Raw genomic sequence first — 25,935 nt, 5'->3', positions numbered from 1 at the left:
AACCATAAATCATGGATAGAAAAGGTTTAGCCCCAAATTGTGGCTATTTTGGAATTTTTTTTTTTCAGGGAATCATAGATTTATTAGTCATGTTTTGGCTCCCAGTTTGACCCTGGGGCTTGAACTCATGGTTGATGAATTTCCAGCGGGGGGAAAAAAAAAAATTTAAGAGAATTTCTTTCCTGCCACACTTCTGAATGAAGACAACAATTTAAAAAAATAATAAGATAACACCTTTCTCCCCTCCCTGCTCTGCAGAAACCCTGGGTGTGGAAGCAGCAGCTGTAAAATGATCCTGGAAAGCCGAGGTGCTTTTCCTGGCTCACCTGCCACTGGGTGGCTCCCGGGCACAGCACCCTGGCAGTGCCAGCATTGGCATTTGGGGCTGGCACAGCCCTGGGGATCCCCACCTTGGGCCAAACACCGAAGCTGGGGCTGCTCTGCCTTGTTTGGCTGTGGGAGGTGAGAGCAGGAATTGCAATTTTTTATTTATATTTATAAATACTATATACACTTTTTAACATATGTATGTTAATATGTGTGGGCATAAAAATATATGGAATTTTTTCCCCTTCTTGGCTTGAAGAGATGGGCCACGGTGTGTGCTGGCTGCTGGTGTGAGGATCAGGGCTGGAGGCTGATGTGGGGCTGGTGGAGAGGACAAAACCCATCCTTAACGTGGGAAGAATTGGCCATTTGTCTTGGTACCCTGGGAAAGGCCCGGGCAGCGCCTTCTCAGCTGCAGCAAATCCCTGCAGCCAACATCCCTGTGGGCTCTGGGGCCGGGGCTGTGGCTGGGCTCCACCTCTGGGCATCCCGTTCATGCTCCAGCCCTGGCCATGGCTTTATCTGAGCCCTTGAGCGAGGCTTTCAACCCAGGCCGTGCCCAGCCCCAGCTCCCGAGGGGTCTGGGGGTGATGGGGATGGCTTGGGGTGCACAGGGGGAGCAGGGGGAGGCTCCTTGGGGTGATATCAGTGGTGGTATCAGTGCTGCTTTTCCTTGAGCATCCCCTCCTCAGGCTCCTCCAGTGCCCCGCTCGCTCCGAGCTCCTTTTCCTCCTGCTCCAGCCCTTTCTGGGTTGGATCTGGACAGCAGAAAAAGGGACATTCTGTCAAGTTGGCACCTCAGCTCTAAACAAATAGCACAGCGGGTGCCAAGTGTTGACATACTTTGTACAAACAGGAAGTAATAAAATATTTGAACTTCCTGTGGAATTTCCTTCTTTTCCCTCCCCGTTTCTGCAGGCCCGTGTTCAGGCTGCAGAGCCCTCTCACATCCACAGCTGCTGCAGAATAACCCCCAGAGGCAGAACATGGGGAGCTGAAGGGCTGGGGGCTGCACAGGGGTGTTCAGTGTGTTCCTGGGGAAAGGGAGCATCCCCAGGGCTCCCCCCTCACACCCACCTGCTCCCTTCCCCTTCCCCTTTCCTTCCTTCCCCTTCCCCTCCTTCCCTTCCCAAGGCTCTCACCTTCGCTGCTCTCACTTTTCCTTTCTCCCTCTCACAGCTCCAGCCCCTTTCTGCCCACAACTCTTGTGCAAAGTCTTTTTTTTTTCCCCTTTTAAATTCCTTTTCCCCCCTCTCTTGGACTATTTTTTTACCATTAACTTTCCACATCCCCCCACTCTCCTCTCCCCCCACTTTCTAACTCCCTTTTGTATTTAATCCTTTCTTTCTGCCTCCCACCCCATGGCTGCTGTCCTTGCTGGGGAGGAAAGGGACGCCAGGAGGATTCGTGGGTCCCTGTGTCCCCACATTCCCCGCGGACGTGCTGGCTGTTGGTGCCTCCCGCCCTGTTCATTTCTGGGCCGTGCATCACAGATTTGGTGCTTTTGCTCGTGTCCCTGCTTGGTGCGACCGCAGCAAGCGACACAAACGCGTCCCCGGGGCAAGGGGGGACAGGACAAGGGGGTCTGTGGCCACAACAACTCAATCCCCTCTCCCACCTTGTCCCTGCGGTGTTTTCTAGCTGAGCCCACCCTGCCCAGCCCCGGTTTCCCCCCGTGGTTTTTCCCTGCCCAAAAAGGCTCCGTGCCCCCGGCTGCGGCTGTCCCCGGGCTGCGGCTGTCCCCGGGGCCTGTCACGTAGCCGGCGGCTGGGAAAGCTTCTCACCTCCCCCGAGCGAGGCGTTTCCAGGAACCGCCGCTGCTCTCGGGCTCCGAGGCTGCCGAGAGCTCAGCTGAGAGAGGGTTTCCCTCCCACGGGAGCTCACGGCGCTGCGCTCCGCGCTGGGAAATGGGGCGCGCTGAAATCCACTGGGGGGTTTGGGGTGTGCAGACGCTGAATGGGGAGTTTGGGGTGTGCAGAAATTCAATGGGGAGTTTGGGGTGTGCAGAAATTCAATGGGGAGTTTGGGGTGTGCAGAAATTAAATAAGGAGTTTGGGGTGTGCAGAAATTAAATAAGGAGTTTGGGGTGTGCGGAAATCAGGGGTATGAGGTGTGCTGACATGGGGAGTTTGGGGTGTGCAGAAATTAAATGGGGAGTTTGGGGTGTGCAGAAATCAGGGGTATGAGGTGTGCAGAAATTAAATTAGGAATTTGGGGTGTGCTGACATGGGGAGTTCGGGGTGTGCAGAATTAAATGAGGAGTTCGGGGTGTGCAGAATTGAATGGGAAGTTTGGGGTGTGCTAAAATGAGCACTTTGGGGTGTGCAGAAATGGGGGGTTTGGGGTGTGCAGAAATTCAATGGGGAGTTTGGGGTGTGCAGAATTAAATTGGGGAGTTTGGGGTGTGCGAACATTGAATGGGGTGTGCAGAAATTAAATGGGGGGTTTGGGGTGTGCAGAATTGAATGGGGAGTTTGGGACGTGCAGAATTGAATGGGGAGTTTGGGGTGTGCTGAAATGGGGGTTTAGGGTGTGCAGAAATTGAATAGGGAGTTTGGAGTGAGCAGACACGAGGAGTTTGGGGTGTGCAGAAATTGGGGGTTTGAGGTGTGCAGAAATTAAATGAGGAGTTTGGGATGTGCTGACATGGGGAGTTTGGGGGGTGCAGAAATTAAATGAGGAGTTTAGGGTGTGCAGACATGAGGGGTTTGGGGTGTGCTGAAATGGGGATTTTGGGGTGTGCAGACATGAGGCGTTTGGGGTGTGCTGAAATTAAATGAGTACTTTGAGATGTGCAGAAATGAGCAGTTTGGGGTGTGCAGACATGAGTAGTTTGAGATGTGCAGGCACAATCAGTTTGAGATGTGCAGAAATGAGCAGTTTGGGGTGTGCAGACATGAGGAATTTGGGGTGTGCAGGGGGTGGCACCCCCTTGTCCCTCCTGTGGAGGTGTTCGTGCCATCGCTGTCCCCACAGTGCTGGTTGCCCTCACCCCATGCATTGTGAGCTCTTGGCTTGAATATGAGGTAAAAAGGCAAAAACCTGTGAGAAAGACGGGCTGGAAATGGGAAATCTTTGTTTGGGAGCGCTGTGGGAAGGTTGGGATGATGTTCTATGGGATGGCAGCTCCAGGAAGCTGGAGATGGAGAAATAAAATACTCCCAGTCCAGGGACACAGGGAAATTGGGATTTACTGGGTGGCAGACGAGTGTGGGTCAGCCTAAAATAGCCGAGGGTGAGGAAGATGGAGTGGGGTTATGGGATGGGAGCCAAAGAGGAGCAGGGACAAAATGATCCCCTGTTCCCATATTCCTGTGGGCAATTTTGGACCTTGGGGCAGAGATCCAGAGATCCTGTGCTTTCTGCACATTTACCCTCAGAGATTTGGGAAGTGCTTGGGGAATAAATCATTGGAGAGTCTTGTGCCTCTCAGAAGCTGGAGTGGAGACCCAGGACAGGGGTGGGCTGTGCCAGTATTGTCCAATTCCAGATCTTTATCTTGGCCAAAAGGCTCCCTCGTGGGGCTGCGTAAAACTGGAGCTGGAGATGTTGTCTGTAATTAAAAGCAGACTCGGTGCTGAAGTGCTCCCGTGGGGTGATAGTTTTGGGTATTATTGAGGTCTTTGTTTTATTCCCCTGCTTGTCCTTAGCTAGAAATAAATACACAGACAGTTCCCAGATTGTCTGGGAATAGGGAAAAAAAAAAAAAAAAAGGAAATGGCAAAAAGAAGGAATAAATAGGAGAAAAAAAATCCCCAACAAAATCAATCCAAGATAATTTCAATAAATAAATGACCTCAGCTCTTCCTGGGCAGTGATTTGTCCATGTCATATTGCTGTAATCTGTTCTAATTTAATACTCAGTACTTAAAACAAGCTCATTTCCCACTTCTGGAGCCCCGTCCTCTTCCCTGGTGAGGAAGAGGAGGAAATCCTGAGTGGCCTTTATGGCTTCCCTATTGCCTGAGCCCTGGCAGGGCTGAGGCTGTTGGAGGAAACTCTGTGTGCCCACCCTGGAGCTGTGGCATTGCTGTGTGCTTCCCTGGGATATCCTCACACATGCCCTGGGTGTTCTTGGGGTGCTGCTCAGAGATTGGGGTGATCCCAGCCCTGCTCCAGCCTCTGCTTTTGTAGGATGGAACCTGTGCAGCTCCTGTGGGTGTCTGCTTCTCCTTGCTGGAGGGGTGGAAGGGCTTTGGTTTGTTCAGGAGCCTTTGGGGGATCCTTGGGGCTCCTCAACTCCTGCAGGAGCCTTTGGGGGAGCCTTGGGGCTCCTCAATTCCTGCAGGAGCCTTTGGGGTATCCTTGGGGCTCCCCAGTTCCTGCAGGAGCCTTTGGGGGATCCTTGGGGCTCCTCAATTCCTTCAGGAGCCTTTGGGGGAGGCTCAGAGCTCTTTAATTCCTGCAGGAGCCTTTGGGGGAGCCTTGGGGCTCCCCAGTTCCTGCAGGAGCCTTTGGGGGAGCCTTGGGGCTCCCCAATTCCTTCAGGAGCCTTTGGGGGATCCTTGGGGCTCCCCAATTCCTGCAGGAGCCTTTGTGGGAGCCTTGGGGCTCCCCAGTTCCTGCAGTTGCCTTTGGGGGAGGCTCAGAGCTCTTTAATTCCTGCAGTTGCCTTTGGGGAATCCTTGGGGCTTCCCAATTCCTGCAGGAGCGTTTGGGGGATCCTTGGGGCTCCCCAGCTCCTGCAGGAGCCTTTGGGGGAGCCTTGGGGCTCCCCAATTCCTGCAGTTGCCTTTGGGGGAGGCTCAGAGCCTTGATTAATTCCTGCAGTTGCCTTTGGGGGATCCTTGGGGCTCCCCAGCTCCTGCAGGAGCCTCTGCAGATTGCTGCTGGCTCACAGGAGGTTTCCCTGCCCGTTTTCCCATCTCTAACAGGTTTTGATCCCAGGGAAATGTCCCCCTCTGGGATGCCCCGTGCTGGCAGCGGGGTGGATAAAAACCCCACAGGGACAAACCCAGCCTGGCCCTGGGTTCTGTGGTGGGGCTGTGCAAGACCCCAGCCCCAGTGGGATCTCAGTGGGGCTTGTGGTTATCCCAGGGGACACCAGGGAGCAGAGAATTCCCTGGGCAGAGCAGAGCAGGGATGAAAGTTGCCTGAGAGTGCTCCAAGCATCACCAGGGCCTTTGGTGCTGCAGCTTGAGGCTGTATTCCAGCCTCAAAGGGAATTACAGAGCAGCTGAAATTATCTGGGCTCCAGTAAATGCACTCCTCTAATTATTTTATTTGCCACATGCAGTAAATTCTGTCTCTCCTTTCCAATTGCCTGCTGTGCAACAACTCCAGAATCTTTTCACTTGAAAACCTCCAATATTTTCTAAGTGCAGCAATATTGGGAGTCAGAACAGGGAAATTAATTTTGCTTGCGTCCTACAGAGGAATCTTTGTTGGGATTGGTTGCAACACCTCCTGCTTTTGAAAGCTTTGGGAAAACCCCAGGGCACGCTTCTCAGCTGGGGTGGAAGAGGCAAACCTGGCCCTGGGGTGGCTTTGGAAATAACTCAGAGTGGAGAAATGGGCATTGATCCTGAATTTGGGAGAGATTAAACGGATCAAAAGGGTTTTCTGTGGGATCTGGTGGTCATTGAGGGATGTTTGGGGGGTTAAGTTGCATTGGAGGCTTTTTCCAGGTGGATGTTGGTGGTGCTCGGTGTTAGGTTGTGTCAGGGGCTGTTCAAAGGCACAGCAGAAGAAATTCAAATACAAACAAGAAACCCAAATTCAAACACACAAAAAAAGAAATTCCTGCTGGATGCAGCAGCGTGATCCAAAGGGAGCTGTGCAGGAGGGTGGGTGGGCTGGGATGGGATGCAGGTGGCACCAAAAAGGGATTTTTGTGAGCAGTGCAACAAGGCCATTGGCGAGCTTCGCTCCTTCCCAAAGGAGCAGCATTTACCCCGTGCCTCAGTTTACCTGTCTGTGATTCCTGGGGGCAGCAGGGATGTGCAGGGGGCTGGGGGGAGGATTTGCAGGGTTATTGATGCAGCGTGGCCCCAGCTCCCTCAGGAAGGATTCAGGAGCTCAGGAGGACACAGTGAAGAGTCACAGATTGGAAAGGAAAGGGGGGAAAAAATTGGCAGTGCTAAAAGACAAGTTTCGTTTCAGGGAAGACAACAGCTAAAGGACCAGAACTATCAAACCAAAACCACAAGATCACATCAGATGTCAGGCAGGACACATCTTGTTTCTCCCTCCCGAAAGGGCTTATCAGTGCAACCAATCACTTTAATGATGTGGCAGAGGGAGGAAGAGGATTTGACTCAGAGTGAAATGAAATTGAGTTCCTACGACCCTTCTCTTCCGCTGCCGGCGCGCAGTCACCTGTCCTGCAGGCAGCAGAGATCAATCACAAACTCCTCCTGCAGCGGAAGGGGCTCAGACATGAGTTTGCATTATTTTCTCTTACTCTTCCCAGTGTCTCTGCTGTGGTGGGAGCGGGGCAGAGAGGCGAGGAAGAAGAGGGACACAGCGAGCAGGGGGTGCCCCTGGTGCCCTCCCAGCCTCCGGGGATGGTGGCAGTGGGATGGGAACCTCTGTGCTGGGAGGTTCCCCTTTCCAAATCAGATGTGGGAGCAGGGAATCCTTTCCCCATGGCCAGCTCTGCTCCCTTGGCTTTGGGGAGCAGCATTGCAGGGAGGATGAGGATGAGGATGAGGGTGCAGCGCAGGTGCCGTCGCTCTGGGGCTCCTTGTGCCAGTGCAAAGCCATTATCCAGCTGTTATCCAAAGCAAATATCCAGCAGGGTAACACCAGCCAGGCTCTGGGGATGGAGCTTGGAGCTCAGTCCTGGGATGGAGGGGATCAGTATTCAAATGCAGGGAAAAGCAGCGCTCAGCATCCTCAAACCTTGAGAAAATTCAGGTCTGATCCCAACAGCACAGGCCAGGCTGGCAAATCGCTGCTCCCTCCCCACAGAGCAGGGACATCTCAGCTCCATCAGCTGAACCACGGCACATTCCTTGCACAGGGCTGAGCCCAGCACCTGGTCCTCCCCATCCCGGGCACGGTGTCCTCAACCAGTGTCACCCCAAGGAATGTGATGTGCTGGCCCTAATGGAACAGGTTGTGAACTGGGAGGAACCAGCTCTACGGGTAGGTCCCAGTGCAGGTTGTTAGATAGCAGCAGGAGCTCACTGGGGCTGGCAGCTCTCCATGGATCTGTGGAATCTGAAAATCTGATCTCAGCCAGGGCTGAGGCAATACCAGCTGCATGTCCTTGAGATCTCTCTGCTTCCTCCCAGCACCCAGCTCAGGAATCTCGGAATCAGGGGGTTTGCCTGATTCCATGAGAAGCAGATCACAGCCCACGAGTGAATTTTGCCTTCCTGGAATGGGGAGTGACTGCAGAGAGGCCGTCGGGGCTGGTGGTTTTTGCACCCTGTTCTGAAAGCTGCCCAATTTCCCGCAGATGTGCACCCACCTGCTGCGCTGTGACACCCGGGCTGCAGCTTTCATATCTGTAAATCACAACTTTTAACCCCCACCCAGCTCACTCTGCAGTCTCAGGGGCAGATTTTCAGAGTTCTTGCTCTGGATGGAAAAAGGCAGGAAAGCTCTGGTGGGGATTTTCAGTGAGGCACAAGTGGCCTGAATGCTTAAACCTGATGAAATTTGCCCACTGCTGAGAATACCCTCAGCTTTCCCTGTCTTCTGAAGGGCTTCAAATATTTTGTAAATCCAGAAAGACTCTTGAAACCCTGGGAATAGGGATCCTGTGTCCTTCAGGCATTTGAGCTGCAGTTGTGTGGAAATTTGGGCGTGATGTTCCCTTTGATTTGGGAATGGGCCACAGCTCTCGGGTCCCTGGAGCTTTTGGAAGCACTACCCTGGATTTCTGTTTAGATTAATGCCCTGCTTTGTTTTCCTTCCAGAGGGCTCAGTTTTGGGGTCTCCCAGCACAATCAAAGGCCCCAACAGGGTTTATCAGAGACTTGCCAGGGTGGGCACAGGGCGGACAGGGAGAGAGGCAGAGGAGAGGTCTGAGCACTAACCCAGGAGTGAGAGGAGATCAGGGGCTCCCAAAGCCTCCTAATCAGTCCCAGCCAGCCTAGAACGAACATCTCTCCCGCTGCTGGAGCTTCAGACACTAAAAACCTACTGTAAATGCAACATATCTCTGTGCTTCCTGCCAGCTGGCCCGGGGCCAGCCTATTTCCTTCAAAAAGAGGGATATTTATTTTCATCCTTTTAGAGGCAGCCAATTCATCTCAGACCACCACCAGCTAAAAAAGCTTTATAAATTAGCAGCCTTTTTTTTTTCTTTTCTTTTTTTTTTTTTTTTCCCTTCCTAATTCTCTCCCCCACCCCTTTAAATATTATTTTCCTTTGGTTGTTGGTGTGAAGGCTGTGCCAGGACAAGCGAGCCGGGGCGCATTGCGCCACACTCCCCTTTCTCCCCGAGCTGCAGAAAGACAGTAGCAGCAGTGTCTCACGAAAGCCAGAGGAAACCAAAGCAAAGCCCGGCCGTGACTGATTCTCCTTCCAAATGGCGTAAGCAGGCCCACTTCAAACATGTGAATAATGAGTTATCTGTGCCTGACTTTGTTCGGCAGCACAAGGGACGGTGCCTCCCAACGTTTCCCTCCTGTGAACTCCTGGGCTCTGGTTTTAGCAGCGGGGCTGGCTCTCACTGGGGCTCGGAGGGCACCTCCGTCATCCTGCGTCATGTTTGAGTCCCTTCCAGCTCCCAGCTCTGCACTGTCCTCCCTCCCTCCTTCCCTGGCAGTGGGGCTCCTCTGAATCCTCCTTGGCTGGGCATTTCCCATGCAGGTCTAGAGCTGGAGGTGGGATTCCAGGTGGAGCCTGAGCCACGTTCTTGCCTTGTGTTAGAGGTGTGCAAAGGTGAAACCAGCCCAGCACTGGCTGCAAGGGACAGGCCTGCTGTTCCCATAACACGGGAGTTTCACATGTGGCTTCTTTCTGGAACACATGCTGGGACTTGATAGTCTAGCCGAGACTCAGACTGGGAAAAAATTCCAGCCTCTGTGTCTCTCTGAAGTACCTATTTCGAGGGCCACGGGAGGGATTTGAAAGGTGTTTTGCACATTGAGACAGAGTTTTATCCACTGCTGATCCCTTTCTTGTGGTCCCTTCTCACGGACGTGTAGAGACTAAGCCTTTATGTGCAGGGACTGCTCCTGGTGAGCCTGGCTCAGCCCCGGAGTTAGGCTGGGAATATTTGAGCACAGCCTTGGTGGGAGGATGGTGGAATGCCAGGGGGATGCTCGGATGCTTTGAAGGAGGCTGAGTGTGGCTCAAGCTGCTGTGCCAGCCCATGCCACCCTCTCCTGGCCGTGTCTCCTCCAGTCTGGGGCTGAGGCAATGATCTGCAGTGTGTGTGTGTGTGTGTGCTCGTGAACGTCCCCCGGCGTTTCCTCCGCTCCAGCTTGCCGCCAGCATTCCGCAGCCAGGCTCCCGGGGAGGGCCAAGCCACTTCCCAACATCTGCTGAGCCGGGGGCTGGGGATGAGCGTGACACCCAGCTCTGAGCCCAGCACGGCTCTGCAGCGCCTCATCTAACTCCATCTGCAGAGAAATCAGGGAACTGGGGCTCCCACTCACCCCACTGAGAGTTTTCTTTAATCAAATCTCTCAGCTCTGGGATTTTGGTGTCACTCGAGCCATGAAGTTCCTGGAGCTCCTTTCTTCCTTTGCTCAATTTAATATTCTGCATCTCAGTAACCTGAGGAAATCAGCTGCTTTTGGAGCTCCCCCTCCACTGCCTGGAAACCCCATCCTGGTCCCGGCTTGGGAAGCCACATCAGGTTGCACACTCCTAGAAGGAAGAGCAGACTCTGTTTGGTCTTTGAAATATTTTAATGCAGAAAGCATGTCTTTAAATCATGGCTCGGAGGGCCTGAGCTCGTGTGGCACACACTGCTTCGCTGTCTGCATTCCAAGGAAACACCCAAAACTTCCAGTATGCTTCTTATTACTGGCCTAAAGTGTCAAATTCACATTGGCTCTTCCAGCTGGGAAGTGTTCAACGGGATAGTTTGTTTGATATGCTGATACAGATCTTGTTATTACATCAGGATCGTAGGTGATCTGTCAATGTTTACATCATGTCAGGTTCAATACCAGAATTAACAGATTCTGAAACCCGATCCAGCGTTAAAACCCTGGCGCTGCTGACAAGGAGTGCCCAAGGTCAGGAGCTGCCACCATTTGACCATGCTGGGCTCTGCTGTTTCCATAAATATTGACCTACAAGCCAGTGGTGGCCCAGCTGGAAATGCAGCACAGAATCTCCAACCCCAGCAGTGCCTTTTGTGCCCCAAAACTCACAGGTTGGGGTGATTAAGGCTTCTGAGACAGATTTCTTTTGGGATGAGGGCTGGGGCTGTTTGAAGTTGAGTGAAAATCCACCCACTGGCTTCGGGAGGCTTTGAGTCAGTGCTTGGGTGAAGGTAGAAACCACCTTCCTGTTCTCTAAGGTATGAGCCATTGTTCGCTGGTTTCCTCTCCGTGACAGCTGTGGGCAGATGGGGAAGGGCTTTTAATGAAGCCAACCGCTGCAGAAATTAAAAAGCTCAGGTTGTTCTGATGAAAGAAACCCATTAACAGCGATTCTCTCTTGCGTGACAAAGTCTGACGTCCCCAGCCCGAAGTGACAAGCGGCAGGAAGTCCTGGGGAGACAGCCTGAGCTAAAGAGGGCTGGCAGGCCAAGCTGGTGGTTTTTAACTCATTCTCTGCCTTGTTTCACAGGGTTTGGGGCTGCCAGGTTCCACACATGGGGACAAGGTGAGACACAGACTGGAGAGGGGCTGGGAAGAGCCTGATCCCACCACCCCTGCGTTTGCCTTGACTTATATTTGCATCAAGTTTTCCTCTTTCTTTTCAGCAGGATAGTTTCAGGGGTTTGGGACGTTTTGCTGGGTCTCCCCACAAACCAGCCCCTTCTGGATGTGTTTGCTCCAGGCTGGCAAAGTCCATGGGACTGTGCCCACGTTCAGACAGCGCGGGCACCAGAGCAACCACAGTGCAGCACGATAGAGGCACATGAAGCCCTTGGTGGGGCTGCATGGCTGAATAATCTTTCAAAACTTTATCAGCATAGAGATCACTTGATATATTTTTTCAGGATTTTCCCTGTCACATGCCAGATACCACCACAGGATGGGGTTTGTGCTGAGATAGAGAAAGGGAATTTAATTTTCATTAGATTTCTGGGGAACTTGGTCTTTGAAGTCCTTTTTGGCTTTCCTGCGAAGCTCTGCCCAAAAAAAACTGGGTAAATGTGAAATATAACACTATTTTCCTTCTTCTGTGCTTAAATGTATAGTGCAATAATAAAATGTGGGCTAAAACAAGACATCTCAGTGCACACACTTTACCTCTGGAGAAAGCACTATGTGACAGATGCTGCTCACAGCTCCAAAGGCCCTGGATAATGCAGAGGTGCCTGAGGTCTGGGGACACACAGAGATGAGAATAGATCGTTTATGGTCTTGCTTTGAGGTTTCCTTGGTTTACTTCACACAGCAGGGAAAATACATTTTCAAAATACCGCTGAGGTTTTGCTTTCTGCTGGGTTTGTCCTCCCCAAGTTTTCCTCTCTGGTGCCAGCACGTTTTCCCTCGGTTTGGACTCTCACATCCCTGGAAATCTGGGAATTATAGAGCTTGGAGGGGACGGTGGGGCTCACCTGGTTGTGGAGAGAGCAGAGAAGGGTCAGAGCCCCTTGGAATCTGTGGCTGGGACAGGTGTGGAGCTCAGCTGGGAGTGTGAGCTCCCCTTGGAGCTTCCCTCCCATCCCAGCATCCCCACAGCCAGCCTGGCAAGCACAGGCTCAGCCAGGCAAGTGGGAGATCAGGAGATACCAGACGCTGGATTTAAGGAGGGGCAAGTGTGGGGACTTTCTGTGACTTTGCTATAAACTGCCACAGCTCACAGAGCTGTGCAGATGTGAGGGGGAAGGGCAGGGGGGTGAGAGGTGCCCGCGTTCGTCGCCTTTTAAACGCGCTGCTTTGCTTTCCTTTTCTTCTTCAGAAGCCACCAAGGGCTGAGCTTGGCTTGGTGGATGTCGGGCTGCAGGATCTGATAAGGGCCAGCTCTCTGAAGTGCTGCAGAGGGGTTTCTTGCCAGCCTCTCTCCCGGCGTGCCTGCACACCTCCTGTGCCCCTGGGCGCTGGGATGGGGCCGGGATGGGGCGGTGCCACCTGGGCACGGTCCCTCCGTGGCAGGTGCAGGCAGCCGGGGGTGTTGTGGGGCAGTCTGGCTGCGGCAGGGCAGGAACAGGAGAAGCCGAGGTCTGAACCCCGCACTGATGTAGAGCTCAGGCTCCTCTGGAGCCCCTCCAGCTTTGTGCGGGTGTAACTGAGACTGGAATCCGGTCCAGAGAGAGCGAAGCTGTTTGGCGATGATTAATACAGTAAAATGTGAAAGTTATGTATCAAGTGCGTCTCATGCGCCTCTCGCCTCGGGACAATTAGCATAAATTTAATAATTACTGCCCTGTGCCAGCAGCTGCTACCTAAGGAGCTGGGAGTGCTTTATGAACGCTCATTAGCTGCTGCCCTGCCTGGGGGAGGTGGGTGATTTGTCTGCCCGTTTTATGGGGAGCAAAGAGGAACAGAGAGAAGCAAAGCGAGGTGGCCAAGGTGTGGTACCAGTGAGGACTGATCCCATCCCTCCTGTGCCTCCTCCAGCCCCACTTGGCTCTGACTGAGCTGGGTGGGCACAGCTGGGAGAGGGATGCAGTAAGATGGGAGTTTGTTCTTTAAGCAATGAGCAAACGCTGTAGAAAATACTTAAAATTCAATTTTTGCTGGTTCCCCAGTCCCCACTTTGCAAGCACATGGTTTCTCCTGCCTTGCACGTCTCCCCTCTGTGTTCAGAGTCAGTGAGGGCTGGTGGAGGTTGGTCAGGCAGGGGCATCCTGATCCAGCTCCTTGACTGGAGACTTTCTGGATGATCTGGAGCCTCCCCTGTGGGTCACTGTGTGTCCACCTGCCCCGGGAGCTGCTCTCTGCAGGGGCTGGCACCCATTATCCTGTGTGAGTAACAGCAAACCACAGAGACAGAGGCTGGCTCCCTGCGTAACCAGGCTGCTGCAGCCAAAGGGGAGCTAATCAGATACCAGACTCTTTTATCATGTTCCAGGGCACAGACAAAAGCTGGAAGACCAAGCCAAACCCTTCACCGACCGCTACGGAGAGCTGGAACGGCTGCGCCAGTCCATGAGAGTCACCCCGACAACACCCAACCCCCGTGGATCCCTCAGCACCCCGAGCCACTTCGGCTCCCAGGCTCAAACTCCAATCCAAGGTAACCACCTGGGGGTCCCAGTGTCACCCCCAAACCCTCGTGCTCCTGGCATGGCTGAGTGGGAACAATCTGGATGGGATTTTAGAGTTGGAGTCTGGCTCTCCCCTGGTTGAGGAGCCAGGGAGGAGTCTGTGTGGATTTCCTGACCTTGGAAGCCTTTTTGCACCCATTAAGTCACTTTTTGCACCATTAGATCTGGGTTTTGAGGAACAAATGAGCAGCAGGAGCGCGAGGGAGGTGAGAGCAGCGCCGTTTGAACCCAGCAGCTCCTCTGACATGAAGGCAGCCGCGCTATGGTTATGCATCAGCCAGGGAGGGTGTTCCGTGCTTTACATGCTAATCCCAACGGTTTCTTATCATTGTGTGGGTGCCAAGTGTGGTGATCCCTCGCCCAGCTCCAGCATAATTCCCCACACGGATGCACACCTGCACGGGCACACACACACACACAGAGCTTTGCTCTTCCCACATCTGCCAGCGGCAAAGAGCGCCCCAGTCCCTGGGCGTTCCCCAGGAATCCGCAGCTCGCTGCCAGGACAGGGGCAGGAATTGCCACTGGAGCTACCTGACAGAGATCAGGCTGCTAATCCTGGAATTTCAGTCCCAAACTAAGCAAGGCATTAAAATATCTCAGCTGCTGTGCTGCTCCTGTCTTTCTGCACAGGCAGATATCGCCAGGATGAATTAAGAGATCATTCTCCTGTCCTTTTCTGTGCTGCTTTTCCATGCACTTTTAGTCTCACTGGTTCTTTTCCTTCAAAAGTCAGCAGAAACACTAACAGGGCTTCAAGGAACAGTATTTAAGCTGTCTGTATTTGGAATTTTGGTGAGAATAGGCCCTTCTGGGAAAGTTTAATAGAAAAATTCCCAAAACCCTCGTGCTGTGTTTTCAGAAGGGATATGGTTGTTTGAAAGCCTCGGTGTCATTAGCAAAGAGGGAGTTTTGGGTGTAAAAACATGTTTGAAAATGTTACCCGAACTGTAAAAGCTGCGCCGCTCCTCCCAGCCCAAAATTACAGAGAAAATTTAATTTCTTTCTCACTGAAATGCAAATCCCCACACTAGGAATTCTCATTGATATTAGCAAGGTTTATGAGAAGAACACAGGCATTTTGTGTAGGACTATCGTTTGAGTTTTTTAAAAAAGCAGGAGAGAGAAAGAGTTTTCTAGGCTTGTCCCATTGGCGCATCATAAAGAAAGAGATTCTTGGGGGAAGAAAAAAGATTTGTATTTTAAATTAGCACAGCCCCCTGCAGTGCCAGAAACCCAAAGAGCGCCGTTTGGAGCAAAGAGTCAGGTGATGACACAAATTCAACGAGAAAAAAAATGGAGTTGGCCACAAGCTACCGCCCCTGCCAAATTCCCAAATGTCAAGTGACAGCAGGAGTGGAGCCACACAAAATTAGCCTCTGAAATCATTCCTGCGGAGTGAATCCGAAGTCCCAGGAATGCTGCAAAAGGCGGTTTGTGCACGCTCTGCTCTTGGCTCCCTCGTTCCCGAGTCAGAGGAACTGTCTTAAAATGACTGCGGGTTCCTACCAGCGTAAATCTGAGCAGGAGCAGCTCAGTCATTTTCATCCCAGCCCTGTCCTTTTGACACAGCTCTGGCTTTGACCAATCATAATCATCATTTTAAAACCCCTCTTTCTCTCGCACACACACACACACGGCTTATTCACAAAGATCATAATTTTTACCCGAGCAAGTGGAGCCCGGCCCGTGCCAAGAACAACACGGGAGTTAACAGGCCTGTAATTCTCACGACTTGGCACGTTCTTGGGTAGCACACAGGAGAGGCCGATTAGTGGGAAGCAGAACGAGATATCAGCAGGGAGGGGCCGTGGGCAGGCTGGGGTTCATCCGGCCCCCGCTATCTGCCATGGGGTGCTTCCCAAGGTTAATGTTTTTAGCATCCCTGTGCAGGGATGCTAAAGAGGGGGACAGGGAGGTTTTTCCCTCCAGCAGTGCCCAGCTCCCTCTGCTCGTGTGCCAGGGGTGCTTGCCTTCCCTGTTCTGCTGACCAAGCAGTTTGCATAAACTTCCTAATCCGCTCCTGGCAAAAGCAGGCTGGAGCTGGGATGCTCAGGAACAGCATCAGCCACTGTGGGGGGATCCCAGCACCTCCACAGCATGCGGAGTTTGGGTTTTTAGGCAGGCAGGAGACAGTGTTTATCTGGGAGAATTGGGGTTCTTGGGAGATGTGTGTGCTCTGGCCCAGTCCAACCTCTCCTCCTGAGCAGGGAAAGCCGTGGCTGTGGTGGAGATCACGGCAAGGGCGCCGCGCGGAGTGGGAGAAGGGCCTGGCCCTCAGCCACTCGCAGAGGCTTTCAGTAAAGCAGCCCCTGGAGGTTATAAATAGCCCCCATGTAAAATGATCATGCTGAGGTTAGATGGTCTCAAACCAAAACCCTCCTGCTAGGAGAAAGCCGATGGTTTCTGAAGGGCATGCCAGGAAATGTGGGAGGAGAGAGCGCGGCTCCGATAGCGAGCGGGTGGGATCCTGCTCTCTGCAGTGCCAGGGGGATCAGTGGCTCTGGCCGTGCCTTGCCCCACTCAGATGGGCAGAGGCTTGATCCCTTCCCATGCCTGTACCCAAACTGGATGGACACTGGCAACCCTGCACACAGCAGATCTCATTCCCTCTTGTGCTGCTCTGGGAGTAAATAGGGTAACTCTGAGTTCACCCCTGTAGCTGTGATGAGAATCTGGCCCAGTGCTGGGCAGGTCAGGCAGGCAGACCCCCATCACCATCCAGCTCTGCTTCCCAGAGCAGAGCCTCTGTTGAGGATTTGGCCCAATGCTTCTTCAGAGAGGTCTGGAAAATGTGAGTGTTTGCAATCCCAGCTCTGCCATCCCCGCAGCGAGACACCAAGCTGTCATTAGGATGGCTTGAAATGGTTCCTTATTACGGGGCATGCGAAGCCAGAGCCTTGCGTGCCTGCTTCACTCCAGTTTTGCCTTTTAGCTTAAAATTCAAGTAGCTCTCAGAAGCGAAGCAAGATGTTAAAGGGACTTTTGCTGTCTGCCTTCAGCTGCTTCTCAGGGCCCCCTGGCTCAGGGGAGGTGGGTTGGTGACAGACACACGTCGTCCCCAGGAGCAGCCCCCAGTTCTCTGTGTCCTCCCCTGCCTGTGTTTCAGCAGGGGCTCAGGCTGAACCATTTTGTTCCCAGAACAGCAGAGCAGGACCGCCCACGCCCGAGTTCTGTGGTGGAAACATCTTCAACCACTCAAAAGCAATTGTGTGCCTTGTCCAGCAGCATGGAGGGGCCTTGTGCTCACCAGGACAATTGCAAAGGGATTTTAGATTGGATCTCCTTGGTACCAGAGCGAGCTGTTTTGATTGATGCATTTCATGTCCCCCTGCACACTCCTGTTTTTGCTCCAGAGAAGCCAAACTCCCTTGATTTCACACAGAGGACAGTAAATGTCAGATCCTTTTGCAAGCCTCTCTTAGCCCTAGTGTCTGCAGAATGGTTTTTGGGAGACTCTGTGTTCACTGGTGAAGTCTCAGATCCCCCGATCTGGAGTTCACTCAGCTTCGTTCCCAATCCATTATTTCAGGCTAGCACAACATTTTTATCATCAGCAGAATGCTCCATCATATGCCTTTAAAGTAAAGTCTTCCTCTCTCTTTTTTCTTTTTAAATATACATTTTTAAAGTATTACATTACTTTTAAGAAGCCTCTTGGCATGGGCAGCAAGTGCCCCTATTGTTTCTGAAATGCAACGTGGCTGCTCTGAGGTTGAGTCCTGAATTATGGGCCCAGCAAATACACTGAATTGCTGCTTCCTAATCCCTGTCCAGATTGACTTATGGTTTCTTTAAAATATCCGTTTCTTAATGGATAAAAACATTCTACCACGGGCAGAGACTAAATTGTTTCCAAAGGAAGCTAGGCAAGCATTAGTGGGAAGAAAACATATTGTGGGATTCAGCTTCAGCCTCAAAGGAAGGAACACGCTTGAGATGGGTTTCCTGCCTGCTTTCAGGCTTCTGTGTCTATCTTTAAACTGCTTTTCTGCTCCTCTCCTTTGCATTTGTGATGTCCCTCCAGCGAATTTGGCATGGAACTGTCACAGATGAACCACAGAGCAGTGCTGGGCAGGAGATTCCCCCAGGACAGAGTCCAGGCGCCCGCGACCGCTGCGTTCGTGCCACGGACATGTGGCCAACCCCAGCCACAGCTCAGGGCGCTGCATCCCTACAGAACAGCAAGGAGTCCCTTGGAATTTGCCTTAGGGGTGCCACCCTGGATTTTCCAGAATGCTGGGATCCGCAGTGCCGTTCTCAGATGGGGTGGGGAGCCCCCAGCCGGGCTCCCGGCCGCTGGATCCCCCTGTGCCATCACATCATTCCCATGGCAGACGTGGCCTGGCCCAAACCTGCTCGGCAGGCAAGGTGGTCTAGCTGCAGGCTGGGTTGTAAATCCAGCAGCTTCCTTTTATGTAGTCAGGGCTTGTTAATTTGTTTTAATACCCTTTGAATCCAGGTAAAGAGCAAAGCGCGGGCAGGGCGGAGGGGAGCGCTCAGCCCACCCACCCGCTCCGATCAGCACCGTTATCCACTCGCTCGGCGGCATGTGCCGGGCAGGGGGATGCGGGCAAAGGGCTCCGCGATGAGCGAGGCCGTGCCGGAAGCCGGGAGAGCTGGGCTTGTTTAGTCTAGCAAAGGGCAGGCGGGGAGCGGAGCCGATGGCTCCGTGTAAATACATCGAGGGGGTAAACACGGCGAGGCAGAAGAGCTAATGTAAGCTCTGCAGGCACAGGGCGTGGGGCTGAACTGGTCCTGCATAAATCCACGCTGGAATTAGGAGCAGGGTCCTCCCCAGGAGGATGGGTCCAGAGAATTGGGGCATCCCAATGGATCTGGAAGGGTTTGCAGAGGTTGAGATGTGGTGCATGATCCACTGAGCTGGGAACACCTGGGATTTTCCCTGCTCTGCTGCTGCCCAGCGTATTTGGGGTGGGAGAGGACCCAGGGGCTGGGTTTGTGCTGCTCAGCACGGTGGGTTTGGGCCCGCGTGTGTGAGTGCACGGCAGCACACGGTGTTTGGGGAGAATCACAAAACTGAGCAGCAAACGTGCTTGGCAGTGTTGAGGTGGTGCCTGGCGATGCTGTGATAAGGACCTGTGTGTTGTTGTGTTTTGGTTTGGGGTTTGCATTTTTTTTCAGACTGCAGAGGAAGTCCGTGCACCCAGTTTGTGAGCTGGTTCTATCAGATACAGAGCCCTGCTCCATGGGCGTGTAACAACGGATGCTGTTCACACCCTCCTTTTTTTTTTTCAACACCTCCCCTCCTCCCCCAAAATATATTTTGCTCTGTTTTACGTGGGCTGAGAGGAAGGGGCCGTTTTCTTTTTTAGTTGGCCCTGACTTGGAAACAAATGAACTTGCTAACATACGTGACAGAGGCGTGAGAGCGTGCCTGCATGCGTGGGCAGGGAGGAGAGCGGCGCCTTCTCTAGAGATGAGCTGGGCCTTCACAGATCACGTGCATCTCGTGCACCTTCCCATGGAGATCCTCTCCTTCTCTTGGCCACCTGCCTCTCCCTGCCCCCACATGGAGTTGTTGTCATAAGCAGAGAGGGACAAAGATCAGAAAAACGCTCAAAGATGGCTTGGAGGTCCAAGAGTGACAGAAGTGAGCAGAGGAAAAACAGCCAAAGGTGTATCCAGAGCAGGAATGTCTGTTCCCTCTGTCACACACATGCTGGTGTGTTACATACAGAAGCATAAAGTATCATTAGTGTTTACACTGTCATCATTGTGCAGTGAGACAGGAAAGCAGGGCTTTTTCCCCTGGGGTAGATTTTTCATGACAATTTCACAAGGCATGCATATGCGTAGAATTAGAACAGTGATCTACGGCCAGGCTGATGATATTTTATATTCTATACACTTGGAGAGTGCCAGGCTATCAAGTTCCCTTTAAATTCCCTTTATTCTCTGTGTGTCTCACACACTGTGAGTATTTGTTGTGTAACATATGCACACGAGCTCAGGTTTATTGCTGACTGGGTTCACCAGGCACCGCGTGCTCCCCACATCTCTAAGGTGGAGACCACGTGGTATTTGGGGTGCTGAGGAGCTGCTCAGGTTCCACACGTCCCTGCCTGGCCCCAGATGATCTGATAGTGATGATCCTGCTGTACATCAGTGCTGTGCTCTGCCACATGCCCGGGGTGAGCTGATTTTCTGGGTACCATTGCAGCACTGAAGAGATTCTGGTGTTGCTTTTGCTGCTCTTTCTTCCCTCCAGGCAGAGCAGATGTGCTCCTGGGTTAGGAGGTAGTGGCAGCACCCACTGCTCCTCAGGGATGGATGCACATCAATCCCTAAAACCATCTGCAGGGTTCATTGCCTCATCTCAAAGGCTTCCAGGGACCTCAGAGCAGATACACCAGCCCTGACCCTGCCAGGGTGCAGGGACCAGTTCCACTCCATCCAAGGCAGCTCCCAAACCCAATGTGGTCTGAAGGGAGGAGGCTGAACACACCCAGAGAAACCTCTGTGGTTGGCAACCTCACGAAGCAGCCCTTCCCACCTCATGGCCAGCCCTCGCCACCATGACCCAGCTGAGGTTTGGCACCCATCAGGGGCGTCTCTCTGCATTTATGTCCTGGCCACCCACCCAAGGAAAGACCCGTATTGTCTCTGAGGCAGAGAGAGAGCTGCTGTGTCACTGCACCGCTGTTATTTTATCTGGAAAGGGGCTGAGCAGCTTTCAAAGCATGTTTCTATCTGGCCTCTCATGCAGGGGGGACTTGGGGGTCCTCAAAAGGTGCAAATTGCAGCTGCACAATTAAATCATGGGGTGTGTCCCGGCCTCTGCGGTCCCCGGGGCAGCTCAGCCCTAAGGAGGAGACAGTGGCATTACTAATCAGGGCTTTGACCTTTACATGGCTTTTATTTAATACACATTCCACACTTCCCCAAACTCCCATCCAAAACATTGACATTTCCGCTGATAGATTGGGTCAGATTTTGGAGTAGTTGGGGGACTCAATTCACTCTTACAATGGTTAAATTCTTACAGCTAAATGGGCTTATTCAGTTAGTGCAGCAGCTGGTGTGATTTCGAGAAGAAAATAAACATTTCCTTCAAATATTTTGATTGGCAACTGGACAACTGAAGTACTCAAGCTCGGATTGCCAGGGTCCAAAAAAGCAAATGGGGGCTGGACGGCAAGTAAGCGAGGGAAAACCGTAGTAAATCCTCGGAGGCAGCACTACGGAGCAGATGTGTGTGATGTGTGCTAGGGAAGGGGACAGCAAGAAGGGGATTTTTAAGCCCATTTTGAGTTGTTATTCCAGAGGGAATGCAGGGTCTGAGGGTGCAGCTTCACCCACTCCTGGTTCCCTGGCTTTGCTCAGCAGCTGCTTGCTCCAGGTTGCTGTTTGATCCTGGCTGTGGCAGAGGGTCCTTGCTGCTGAGTTAGGTGGTTATGGAGGGTGTTAATGGCCGTGTTTTAATTGGATCTCGCTGGGGTTGTTTCAGTGGAGATTTCCTCACGTGCAGGGCAGGCGCTGGGGCCGTGTGGCTCCGATCTGCGGCAGCCAGGATGGAGGGGCAGCCCTGAAGTGGAGGAGATGGGATGGAGAGGAAACCTTGAGGCGACGACCAAGATGGAAGGGGCAGTGCTGAGGTGGATGGACAGTTGTGAGGTGAAAGAGATGGGATGGAGGGGAAGCCCTGAGGTGATGACCAAGATGGAGGGGAAACCCTGAGATGAAGGAGATGGGATGGAGGAAAAACCCTGAGGTGATGGAGCCAGGATGGAGAGGGTGATGAGGTGAGGATGCTGAACTGGAGAGACAATTGTGATGCGAAGGGACAGAGGTGCAGCCCTGAGGAAAGCACCAAGATGGAGGGGAAGCCCTGAAGTGAAAGAGACGGACAGAGGGGCTGCCCTGAGGTGAAGGAGATGAGATGGAGGGAAGCCCTGAGGTGAAGGACATGTGATGGAGGGAAGACCTGAGGTGAAGGACGCAGGACAGAGGGACAGCCACGAGGTGAAGCACACAGGACAGAGGGGCTGCCCCGAGGTGAAGGACACGTGGGAGAAGGGCTGCCCCGAGGTGAAGCTCACAGGTCACAGCAGCATCCCTGAGACACGGGCCCTGAGGCGATGGCGAGGCCCCGGCCCCCTCTGGCGGCCGCCTCCTTCCCGCCTCTTTCCCGCCTCCTCCCGCGGCCCGGCGGGCGCCCCCTGCTGGCGGCGCGGCCGCGGCCCCCTCAGGCGGGCCCTGCTCGGGCCGGAGCCGCCGCGGTTTTGTTTTTAGAGTGGTTTGGGGGTTTATTTGTAGCCTCAGGGAAAAGCTGAGAGCTTTTCCGGTCAGGGAAAGCTGGAGCTTTATTCTGGGCCAGACTTAGAGCCCAAGGCTGGTGGGGATCAAAGCGAGCTGGCCGCATCCACTCGGATGCCTCATGGCTCTGCTGGGTGTGGGTTCCGTTTGAGGGGTTCGCGCTAAGAGATTTGCTTTTTGAAGGATCAAAATTCGCAGATCACAGCCCTGCAGAGTGCTCTAGGGGTTCAGAGCCTGGCAGAGCTCCCCACAGCCTCGCTGTGCCTTGCCCATCACGCACAGAGCCCGTAATTAACACTCTTCCGTGCTCCTGTCCAAATTAGTAGCAGGGACGCACTGCCAAATGGTGCACGTTCAGGCCAATAAAATGTAGCCTCTAAAAAAAACCCCCTCTTTGAGTGAGTTATAGAGGAAAAAGGAAATGTGCCCTGAGCGCTCAGGTTTGATTTTGATTTGCATTTTATGGAATATTATTTATGGAGCTGTGAAAAGTAATGAAGGAGCGCGGTCTGAGCGATTGTCATCTGGGAAGGCAGCGAGCGGCAGTCTGAGTGTTTTGGGGGTTGAGAGGGATTTGGAGGCTGCTTTTTCTCAGTGCAGGGCTGCTGAGTTTGAGGGGAGGCATTCAGAAGGCAGCACTTTTTCTTTCCAGTCCAGGTGGAGGCAGGATTTCTGCCCCACGGTCCTGTCTCAAGCCGTGATGCTGCTGGATTGCTACCGCCACGGGGCTGCGGTCAGGCTGCTTCTCGCAGAGCTGGTCTCCAAACCTCAGCTCCCTCAAACCTCAGTGCCTGGCAGCCGCTGTGGCTGCAGCACGGCTTTGGGATGGGTCCCTGCTGGGCTGTGAAATCGGGCTGGGAGCGCTTTTCCCACCGCTGTGCTTTTCCAGCCAGCCCAGCGCGGAGCAGGGTCGGCCCTGTGGCCGGGCAGCCGCTTCCACGGGCGCTTTCCAACGCCGGGTGTGTGCAGAGCAGTGTGGTTTGGGGCAGCTTTGAGCTCTGCTCCTCTCTTATCTCGCCCCAGAGCCACAGCCACGTTCACAAACCAGGTGCTCCCCCGCCTTTCCCCTCCGTGGAGCCTGCGTGGGAAGGCAGGCGCTGCTGGGCGCCCGCAAAAGGGCTGCAGGCGAGGGAGGGAGGATCCTCCCCTTCTCCTTCCACGGCTGAAGGACTCACCTGGGATCAGAAGGGAGGTTCACATCAAATCCCCTCCATACCTGCTCCTCCGGAGCGTGCCCGTGTCACTCGGTAGCTGGAAGGGATTAAATCAAGAGTTTTCTCCTGGGGAAACGCTTTGGGGCCTGGAACGCCAGCCCTGAGAAGTTAAAAATGCTTCATTGTAATAAATAGATCTAAAACACACGTCCCTTTGCATGCAGAGCAGCCACACAATCCTCTGGATGTGTGTTTGTATGTATATGCATTTCCAAAGCCAACAGGCGTGTTTAGCATACTCACCTCACATTCTCTTGCTCTGAGGGATACAAAATCCAGCTGATGCAACCAAAAAAAGTCATTTTTGAGGCTGACTGGTGTCCCACTAGCAAAGGAGAAAGGCCCTGCTTTTAACAAGAGGAAAATAGAGAAGGTCTGAAGTGCACTTTGCTTGGAGAGCAAACCTCATTTCTCTCCGCTTTAATGCACCAAGGCCAGAGATTCCTGGGCTCTGTCTCAGCCTTGGGACAGCTGAGAGACCCACAGGAATGGCTCCAGCTCCTCAAAGGAGCTTCTGCTGTGGATTCCTGCCTCTAACCTGGGCTTCCTGCAGGAGGACGGGATCCAAAGCCAAGCTCCCTTTCCAGTTCCAAGCTGGTTGAAACCCCCTTTGGGTTTAGACCTCCAGGAAAAGGCGTGGGGGGCTCCATCCTCCAATGGAGCTGAGGAACATTCCGACTGCCCTGGGTCTCCCTTCCCCCAGCAGAGAGCCTGAATTTCTCACTCTCTTTATCCTCTTGGAAGGAGAAAAATACACAGAGAACTCGAGCAGAGGGATATAGTGGCTCCTGGCTTGGGAGTTTTCAGCTGTGTGTTTATCGGCTCCATCCCCTGATGGTATCAGCACAAACAGGCCACCCACAAGAAGGCTTAGCAGGCTGGTCTGGGCTGCAGCTTTTCCTGCCTGTCTCCATGTGTGTGTGTGAGTGTGTGTGTGTATACAGCAGGGATGGATGATCCCAGGGCCCGGCCGTCTGGGGCCTGCCTCCATTTATTTACTACACAGCTGATGTCATGGCTAAACATCTTTTTTCTGTGTTTATGGGGCGTGCTGCTTTAATCTGCCCGAGATGAATAGACCCCTAAGAGAAGTCAGCTTAGCCGTGTCCCTTCTTGGATAGGAAACAACAAATTTTAGGACAGGAAATGGGAGCAACTTAAACAAATGGGTTTAGGGTTTTTATTTAAGTCACTCAACTCTTTTCCCTGGCAGACCCAAGAGGTGCTTTCCCTTCTGATTCCTTGGGAATGCTCTAACATCCCTCTTGCACCGAGAGGCAGGATGGTAGAAAATGCAAAGAAGGCTTTATTCAAAAGAACCATGCGGCTTTATAGAGTGGTACAATAGGTTCCAATCTATTGGCTAACTAACAAAAACACCTTCCTCACCCACTGTCCTTCAGAGGAACAGAAAAACGAAGTAGAAAAACACCACCTGCAAATTGTTTATACTCAACGAGTTATCGCATCTTTCCAAACTCCCTGAAATTTCTCACAAGCCGCTGTGAGAAATGCTCGCCATTTCTCTCTCTGTGTCCCATGGCATCCACAGTCTAACCACCCCTCTCCCCCTGCACCCCGGCAGGCACGTCAGAGCTGAGCCCCTTCTCGGACCCGCGGCAGTTCGAGCGCTCCTTCCCCACGCTGCCGGCACTGACGGAGACGCGCTTCTCCGACCCGCGGATGCATTACCCCGGCGCCATGTCCGCCGCCTTCCCCTACACCGCCGCGCCCTCGGCCACGGGCATCGGGGGCATCAGCATGACCAGCATGCCCACCACCACCCGCTTCCACCACACCTACCTGCCGCCCCCGTACCCCAGCTCCACGCAGAACCAGAGCGGGCCCTTCCAGGCCAACCCCTCTCCCTACCACTTGTACTACGGGACGTCCTCGGGCTCCTACCAGTTCTCCATGGTGGCGGGAGGCGAGCGCTCGCCCACCCGCATGCTCTCGTCCTGCACCAGCGCCTCGGCGGGCAACAACCTGATGAACGCCAGCCTGGGCGCGCAGAGCGATGGCGTGGACGCCGACGGCAGCCACAGCAATTCCCCCACCGCCATGAGCACCACGGGCAGGATGGATGAGTCCGTCTGGAGACCCTACTGAGGAGGAGCTCGGCTGGGCATCCGTGTCTTTAACTCAATCAGCCGCCGTGGCTCCTTTTGGGAGCGACCAAAGTGATGCCAAGGGAAAAGTTAAACCAAAGTCTTCCAACCCAAAAGTTAAGGATCCTCTTCATGCAAACATCAAGCGAAGATCAACCAAGACCTTCGTTACATTTCAAGGTGAACACCCGCGAGGCTTGAATGTGTCGCTTGATGTGGTTCCTTCCGTATGTTTTAGGTATGTGGATTGTACATAGGGAAAAAACCCCAAGGACGTGTGGAATCAGATGTTTGGTACTTGCAGAACACTTCTCGTTCATCTCACTCGCACCTCTTCCCAACACAAAGCATTCAGAAGTGAGGAGAGTCTCACCCTTCCTCTGCAAAATGGTTCAGAGAAGAGAAGACACCAGGGAGTCATCCGAGCCATCTCTCTGCCAGTGCAGGAGGACCGAACTTAACTTTAAAAAAAAAAGGAGAAAAAAATAAAAAACCCCCATTGTCTCCTGTCCTTCCCTCCCCGCTGGTGAAGGGTCCCTGAGCACCAAAGAGCAGTGGGGTTTGCAGCACAGCCAGGGGCTCTGGGGCTCAGTCAGCCACGTGAACAAGAGCTGTGATGTGATTATTGTTATTATTTGTTGACGACACAAGTTGTATTGTTCATTTTGGTGTCACTGTCGTCGTTTGTCAATCAGTAACGTGGCTGACC

The 25,935-nt window shown here is 53.2% G+C and overlaps 1 protein-coding gene across 1 annotated transcript in view; it reads left to right on the top strand.

Moving 5' to 3' along the window:
• RUNX3 (RUNX family transcription factor 3) overlaps positions 1–25,227 on the top strand; it is a 32,509-nt gene extending 7,282 nt beyond the window's left edge. The window contains exons 4-5 of the mRNA XM_058819804.1: positions 13,429–13,593; positions 24,704–25,227. Coding sequence (XP_058675787.1) covers positions 13,429–13,593; positions 24,704–25,227 — 689 coding nt within the window. The remainder of the gene's footprint in view (positions 1–13,428; positions 13,594–24,703) is intronic.
• The last annotated feature ends 708 nt before the right edge of the window (positions 25,228–25,935 follow it).

Source organism: Ammospiza caudacuta, chromosome 25 (assembly GCF_027887145.1).
Source record: "Ammospiza caudacuta isolate bAmmCau1 chromosome 25, bAmmCau1.pri, whole genome shotgun sequence".
In the NCBI taxonomy this organism is placed as follows: Eukaryota; Metazoa; Chordata; class Aves; order Passeriformes; family Passerellidae; genus Ammospiza; species Ammospiza caudacuta.
This window is presented reverse-complemented; position numbering and strand designations above follow the sequence as displayed.